General features: G+C 39.4%; 1 protein-coding gene across 1 annotated transcript in view; it reads left to right on the top strand.

Moving 5' to 3' along the window:
* LOC102261676 (TCF3 fusion partner homolog) overlaps nucleotides 1-4,783 on the top strand; it is a 13,617-nt gene extending 8,834 nt beyond the window's left edge. The window contains exon 2 of the mRNA XM_005868340.2: nucleotides 4,576-4,783. Within this exon, the coding sequence (XP_005868402.1) occupies nucleotides 4,576-4,783 (208 nt within the window). The remainder of the gene's footprint in view (nucleotides 1-4,575) is intronic.
* Nucleotides 4,784-8,688: the final 3,905 nt, after the last annotated feature.

Raw genomic sequence — 8,688 nt, 5'->3', positions numbered from 1 at the left:
TTGGGGGGGAAAGGGGGGTGGGGGGGTGCGGGAAGAGATTGGACAATAATCGTGCACCTGTGGATGAGGACAGTGGGTGGGGAGTGAGGGCAGAGGGTGGGGTGGGAACTGGGTGGAGGGGAGTCATGGTGGGAAAAAAAGAGGAACCAATGTAATAATCTGAACAATAAAGATTTAATTTAAAAAAAAGAAACAGAGAACTGAGAAATGTTATACATGACATTGCCAAATATGAAATTTATTAAACAGACTAATTAGCATAACACCACTGAATGATATGATTAGCATAACACCACTGAATGGGGGGGACAGAAAGGTGACTACAGGGTAAGTGTGACCCAGAGTGTTAGCATAACACCACTGAATGATATGATTAGCATAACAGCACTGAATGGGGGGGGGGGACAGAAAGGTGACTACAGGATAAGTGTGACCCAGAGTAACAGGTGTGGGAAAGGAAGGGGTACAGGAGGGCAAAGTTAGACAAAGGCACTCATTCAGGAACAGGACGAGAAACCCAAAGTGGCTGAAGCTTTGTCCAGTAGCTAATATTTCACACTCAAAAAGGTCAGAGGAAAACAGAGAACCTCTGTGGGTCCCCTAGGTAATTGGGTCCCCCTTATTGTGCATGTGTATGCAACAGCTGGATGCAACAAGGAATAAGGAGACGTTATACAGAAGAAGTGATATTTGGAAGGAAGAGAAGACTACTGGGGGAAAGAAATACGAAAGTAAATAAGGTACATGCATTTGAACCACCCAGTGCAGGTTGGCCTATTGACTAGTCAGCAGCTGTCCACTGGACACCCACTGAGAGAGATATGGGCCTGCCACGGGAAGTGCGACTCCACTGGTGCCAAATGATAAAATAACTTAACTCAGCACTTCCAGATGTGTTCTGAGGATGTTGTCCCTTTACCTGTTTTGTGATAACAAGGTCCAATGACCCAACATGTTAGGAAAACACTGCAAACTATATCCTTGTCTTAGAGCTTCCTAATGCATGTTGCATATTAAAGGGTTTGAGAAGCCCTGAGGTAAGAAATCTATAGAATCTTAATACACCATTTCCCAAATTTACTTGGATAAGGAATCGTTTTATTCATGTAACATGTAATACACATGCATATGTATCAAAATTAATGAGCCATGCTGTGGAGGAACAAGCTTCGGTGAGCTTGCTGTGCATCCTGACCTGGGCATGGCTAAAGGAGAGAGGCCAGAGTGCATCTGCGCTGTCCTTCCACATCCCCTTCACCCCAGCACGTTCAGGGTTTCATAAAGTGTCAGCCCTGCCTACGACGATGATCTTGAACTAGAACTCACCCAAATGGGGCTTAATACCATGATCTGGTCCTATCCATTTCCTCATCCACATCTTCACACTCTTTTCCCTAATAAAGAGGAGAGCTATCACTGATGTCAGAAGAAGGAAGAGGAGGAGGAGGAGGAGGAGGAGGAGGAGGAAAAACCTCTCTCTCCAGCATGTAAAATAATCTACATTATCTTCTTTTTCTCCTTTCATTGATAAATTCTCCTTTAATAACCAGTTCCAAAAATTAGTAAAATATAAATAACAAAATAAAATGACTATTAAATCACCAAAGCAATAGCATATTACAAAGGAAAAATGTGAAATAAATTCTGTGGCAAGTGAGGTCACTGGCAGCTGGGGGTTCGCAATACATAGAAACCTGACAGGGATGCTTGAAAGGCTGGTCACACTAAAATAAACAGTAGGAATGGAGGTTCTAGGAAACAGGATGCCACCTTCTGTGCAGAAAACCAGGCCATCAGCGTCTAAGTCTTTTGGCCTCCTCCTATTAGAAATGACTGTTCCCCTATGGCTTTAAATAACAACTCCTGTATTTATGGGTAACACACACACTTACATTTTCCATAAACATATTCATATATGTCTATTTCATTAAGAATGTTTTTTACATTAAATGTTCAATGGATAGTAGATTAACATTATAAGACATTTACTTTAGATAGGAAAATGTCAAAACAAAGAAGAGGAATTGTCTATTTCTTCTTGAGGCTTCTAAGGCACAGGAAGATTTTTTTATTATTCAGAGAAAACTACATGTAAAAAAAAATAATAAAAATAACCTAACTCAGGAATTTGATATGCTGTGTCCTGGCTTGTGACAATGACAAACTTTTTTAGCCTAATTGGATTTTGGTTTCTTCATATGTAAAAAGGAACCAGTGATATAAATGGGGGGAGGGGAGTGTCAACAAACAAACAGCAATCAATGGTTTAAATCCATAAATAACATGTTATTAGAGCATAGCCACACCCACTTGTTTATGTATTTCCTATGGTTGGTTTCATTCCATAACGGCTGAGTTGAATAGAGTTGAGTAGTAGGGACAGAAATGATATGGTCCATAGAGCCTAAAATATTTATTCTCTGGCCCTATACAGAAAAACAATTTGCTCAGGAAAGTTTCTGCCAGCTCTGACATCCTGCCGATTATCACCCCACAAAAGACGTAACCGTTGTCATTGGAATACAGGTGTTAGGAGCAGAGGAAAAGGCAGGAGTAAGTCACCCCAATTTAAATATTTCATGCACCTTTAATGGGTTGCTTTGCCACCCACAGCATTTTGACAATGAACCACACACCAAATTGCTGTAACTAGTGCCAAGAAAACACATTTTGAAAACAAAGCTTGCTTTCTGGTCCTTGACTTATGAAAATGTATGATGTGAATTGCTCTCAAATAAGGTGTGTGTTGTGCTGTGTCTCCAGCTTTGAATCCCAGAAACCGCAGCATTCCTCAGCTCAGCCTCCTCCATAGAAGAGGGAGAGCTTGCCTTGCCAAACAGATGAACAAACTCTGACATTTTATTTATTTTGCTTTCTGGAAACACTCACTCAAAGGGAAAAGGGTCCCCAAATTTTCTGCATCTGCTGTCTGGATCCTTTTTAAAAATATGCCCAAGGAAGCTGCATGGGTGGCCATGGAGAATGGTTGACTCAGCCTGAATTTCACATATTCGGTGCTTTGAACTGTTCCCAGTGATCAGATTATCCACAGGGTCCTGACCATGTCTGGCAGCCCACTCACAATTGCCTAAGATTTACAACAACACCAAAGGGATTTTCCTGGATGATGTTCTCCCTTAACATTTAACCCAATACATTGAAAGACAAGCTACCATTCTGGTGTTGACATCAGATAAGAATTCATTTAGAAAAATGTCAAGAACATAAAAACTCAATCACCAAGTGATTACAGATACTAAACCTCAGAGTCTCAGAGAGATTCTAAATTTTACAAGAGAACATTTTCTCATTGTGTAAATGTTTTTGAGGGAGGGGTGTGCATGTTCTGTTAAACTGTGACATTCATAAGGTACCAATTTTAAATAATAACTGCACATAAAATGAAAAAACACACAAGAGAAGTCAATTATATTGGAATTTTGTAGCAGTTTAATAGGAATATGCTGCTGGTAGATTCTGAGAGATGTTGATGAGTTCTCTGTGACTCAAAGATGCCTCCATTCATTCTCTTATTTCATAAAGGACATTAGACACTAGGATAGACCCTTGTGGGGATTGGACTAGGGCCATGGTCGGCAAACTGTGGCTCGGCAAACTGTGACCCCTTGAGTGTGGCTCTTCCTAAGCCTTAGGAGTACCCTAATTAAGTTAATATCAATGTACCTACCTATATAGTTTAAGTTTAAAAAATTTGGCTCTCAAAAGAAATTTCAATCGTTGCACTGTTGATATTTGGCTCTGTTGACTAATGAGTTTGCCGACCACTGGCCTAGGGTTATTTATTCTCATGAATACTACATCCTTACCTATTTTTTAATGTTGGGATAAGAATCCTGCAAGACAAGTAAATATTTTTATAAGAAAATAGTTTGGGAAGTTTAAGAAGACTTAGATGACCAGACCATGCTTCTCACCCCTAAAGTCTGAAAATTTAGTACACCGATGCCCAGGGCTCCATTCCCGGCCATTGTGCTCTCTCGGAGAACCAATATGAGAGGGAATTTAAGAAAACATATCCTAAACCATCTCTAGTCTCTGCTTCCTCCAGCACCTTCCCCAGAACCTGAAGATGCTCTTGTGAGGAGAAAGGAGATAGGTAGGCTTTGGATTTTCTGTCACATCAGTTCCCTGTCTCCAATGCAAATACTGAAACACTGACATTGTCTGAGTGCCAACTCTGTTAGGTACTATGACCACATCATTTCAGGTAATTGTCATAACGCTGCAAAGTTGATGTTACTATATAATGATTATCTTTATTTCATGGTTGAGGGAACTTAGGTTTAAACCAAGGACATTGGTGAAAGTAATAGATTTAGTAGTGGCAAAGACAATATTTGGACTTAACTCGGTTTGGTTCCCAAACCCTTGCTAATCCCACCATACTCTGTGATGGGGAGAACCTCTCTTCCTTCAGAGCCAAGCATTCAAGAAACAAACAAACAAACAAAACAAACAAAACCCTTTCCATTTTCTTTTTCCCATCCTTCAGAGCCAAGCATTCAAGAAACAAACAAACAAAAAAACCCTTTCCATTTTCTTTTTCCTGTAAAGGATGAGAGAACCCTCTGATGTGAAGTGGACAGGGGCTGGTATTCTCTCCAGAAGTATTGTGGCACATGCCCTCAAACCCCAAAGCTTTGACTTAGAAGCTGCCTTGCACCTGGAAAGGCTCAGCAGGATGAAGACCAGTTACAGAAATGTACCACTTCATTGTGTTCCCAGACTTCTTGGAAGTGTTGCCATGTATTTTGCCAACTGATATGTAGAAGTGTCTGTGGTGCCTACATACAGGTAACTACTGCAGGGGTGATGGTTTGCCCAGTGTGAAGTTGAGGGGCCCTGGCCACCTTAAAGAAGAAATAGGGGCCATCTCTTTGTTTTCATTCTCAACTCTGTCCACTAGGCAGTGACTAACACATAGTTGCTCTCAGGACAGAGCTGGCTCTCCCATATCTCACATCATACAGGAATGATGGTAAAACTGCCACAAATTTCAGCAAGTCAAACATGCGAAAGACCAGGAAAATAAGATGGTGAAAAGTTCAAATTCTATCATCTTCAAAGACTGTGACACATGTACACACACCTATGTATATGTATATATTTGTAGGTAAAGAAAGTATTGGAAAGTAGGAAGTTGAGAATTTGAGCTTCTTCAGGAGGCTGTTTTGATGAAAAACTACAAATGATTTATATAATTTAGTTCATTTAAAGTGCTTGAAAGCAATTTCTTATCAATGATAGGTGAGAAACACTACCCTTTGTTATATTGATTACACACTTATTCTCTTTAGAAAAAATTAAATAGAATGTACAGACAGTAACTTAGCCTAAACTGGTTCATCATAAATTTCAAACATGTGAGACCTGATTTACCATATTTGATTTCTCAGGCATATCTGAGAAAGGGTTTGTACACAAGCACTACTCCTTTCCAAAATCAGTGTCTTAAAGTACCCCACTTTATAGAAAATACCAGGATGCTTGTGAAAATGATGACAGCAGCTGCCTCTGTGTGGGGAAATTGAGGGGCTTGAAACAGGATTGGAGGGAGACTTACCTGTATACTTTTGTGTCTTTTGGACTTTGAATCAGGTGCTTTGCTTATTCAAAATAATTGAAATGAAATTTCTAAATTAGTATGCAGGGTCACTCTTTTATTTACTATCTCTGACAAGGAAGCCATTATTTTATATTTATTCCCCTCATGTATTTGCCATGACTTTCAAAATCTTCAAGAAATCTCATCATTCCTTTCCTATCTCTAACCCATGCCCATTTCTTTGGAGGTACCTGCTGTGTTCTTCAGCATGTTTCACGTGATAATGCTGTGTGTCTGTATTTGGGTTACAGATCTCCAAGGGTGATTGCCACGGGAGGTTGGTTGAGTGTTGGTTGTGATGGCTGACAGCCTAGGTTAGCATTTTGAGTTCTGCCTCTTACTAATTTTATACTGTTGGTCAAGTCACTAAAAAAATCTCTAAAGACTCAGTTTCCTCATTTCTGAAAATAGGATAATAATAATAATAATATCTTATAGAATGGTTAAAATTGTATATGGCTCAATAAATATTATATATAATATTCTTATTATGCCTTTGTGTTTAAGAGAGTATATAATTCTCACACTTTAAATTAAATTCAAATAAATTATGTTAGTTTAAAAATATTTCTGACTGAAGCAAATAGAAAATAAGAAGAATATCCTAAAGACAGTAATAAGAATTAGAAAAGATAAGTAAATGGCAGCTGTCATCTAGAAATTACATTTATTCTATTGTCTTCCCCACAGCCAAACAAAGAAGGATCTATAATAAAAACTACTTGAGACCATCTCCTGCCTTATTTTCTCTTGGGTTGCTCTGTTGATACATTGCCAACCAGAGTATGGAGTCCAGGTTCTGCCACTCAGATGTAGTTTTCACCCTGGGTTTTCCTCCATGGCCCTTTGCTTTTTATCTTTGGTTCCTAGTATTCCTAATTACTTGGGAATAATTCCCAGCCCTAGCTGAATCCAACCTCCATCATTAGCCACATGACTTGCTCCAGAGAGGAAGTGAGTAGAAAAGCTTTCATGGTTGGCGTCAGTAAACTTTACTGAATGTCCAACACATGTTGAGTGGTGTTCTCAGGCAATAGGGGGTACATGCATGCCTATGTCCTAGACATAAAAGAAATAATAGATTTGGCTCTATTCCCCTGTAGTCTTGTACAAGGTCAAAATGAAATACAGAAAAGCAAACTCTCTGATATACATGGATGCACTTTGTCTTGTGAACTTTGGGCTGAAACAGTTCTCGCTTCCCTCTCTCCTGTTTCTCAGCAAATGCTTTATCCATCATTTCTAAGTTAAATATATTTGCTGGCAGGAAGCTCATCTGGCACACATATTTTAACCAATTCTCAAACAAATAAATAAATAAGTGTGTCTGCCCCTAATCCCCTGTGTGGAGCAGACTGTGGGTGGTCATTCTGAGGTTAGACTCCAGGGCAGGAAATACCCAGCTCACACTTTTCAAAGTGCCAAGCAGCCAATTAACTAATTACATTCATACATTCTCTTAATCTCCATGGCAGCACAATTCAGCATTGCCACATATAGAATATATTCCCCACAGACCTTGGAAAGTGTAAAATGGCCACATAAAAGGAACAAAACAGAATTTAAAAATAAACCAGCAATGAAGCATAATTTTGCCTTTTGTCACAGATTCTGACCCTTATATCTACATTCACTTTATAGGCTACGAGTAATGTTAAACACGGTCCAAATGCAAACATTTTATATCCCCTGATAGGAAGGAAAGGGACACCTTGTTTTGCTTGCTGAAACTTGGCTGTTAAACCCAGCAATAAAATGTTCACAGGCAGACTGTGGAGGAAGAACACCTGAATTCTGGGGGAAATGCATCATTCATCACTTTTTTTCTTTAAATATGCAGAAATATTTTTTCTATCATCTTTGCCTTTTTATAGGCTGTTAATGATGAGAGAACTTGATCAACTGCAGGCCGATTTTCACATTTAGAATGGATAAGAGGAAGGCAACAAATGCTAAACACGTGTCGTGCACCACGAGCCAGGGACTGGCTTTTTATTACATTTTGTAAACTTGCAGATTGACACTGAGTTGGAAGAGAATTCACATTCACACAAGCATGCCTTATTTTGCACACTACTGCTACTAATAATAAACAGTGAATGGTTGGATTAATTCCTCCTCTCCTTGTGGAAAATATTACTTTTCCTGCCATTTGTTTTATATTTGCTGGAAATGGAGAACTCCTAAGGTCATCATGCACGATTTCCCAAATATTCAAAGCCCAGATTCCCATTAAGGAATACAGGAGACTGATAGATGTGACATCCACTTCCATGAGGGATGCTCTGGGAATGCTGGGCTTGACACTGTTGTAGCTACTCACATGGCTCCATGGTTCCCAGCTGACACCTGGGGCTGCTGGAGCAAACTCACTTTGGTGCTTCAAGATATTTTAAATTTTAAAGGGGAAACTCAGCTGTCCACCATCACACAAACTACTACTATTACAATTTAATTGTTTGGACTCACCTATTTAAAAAATAGAATGATTAGCTATTTCTTATGGAGTACCATGAAATAATTACTGTGACACTATTGGTATCAGGAAACTTTCTGGAAAATTTGGGAATCTCTAATCCAGTCCCATTTATATTAATCCCAAATTCAAGAAGATGAACTTATACATGGCATCTGACACTTTCTATGTGCTGGAAAGCAGATTATGAAGAGTAAAGAAACCCTCACAAGTATTATATAAAATACTTGTGGGGGGTGGAGTTGTAAGGCAGGGTCTCAGTGGTCTTTTGGGCTCTCTATGCTGATTACTGTTTCCAACATTCTAAGGACTTCCCCTGGAGGGAATGAATAAACAGTTCCCAGCAAGGAGGTAACATAGAACCTGAGCTTTGTGCTGTATGCTGTTCAGCAGAGAATGCTTTGAAAATAAAAGTGAGACGGCATCTGCTGCTTCTCATGCCATCTTTGTTCTCTAATATAACTTTAGAGGAGCTTAAGCACTCCCTTTGAAACAACTTACTCTGGAAAGAATTGTGCAAAACCGCAGATGCCAATAATTTAACAAGGATGATGTTCAGTGCAGCCTTTCAAAAGACATGAGAAGA

The sequence above is a fragment of the Myotis brandtii genome, unplaced genomic scaffold, assembly GCF_000412655.1.
Source record: "Myotis brandtii unplaced genomic scaffold, ASM41265v1 scaffold266, whole genome shotgun sequence".
NCBI classification, from domain to species: Eukaryota; Metazoa; Chordata; class Mammalia; order Chiroptera; family Vespertilionidae; genus Myotis; species Myotis brandtii.
Note: the sequence above shows the minus strand (reverse complement) of the source record. Positions and strands in the feature narration are given on the sequence as shown.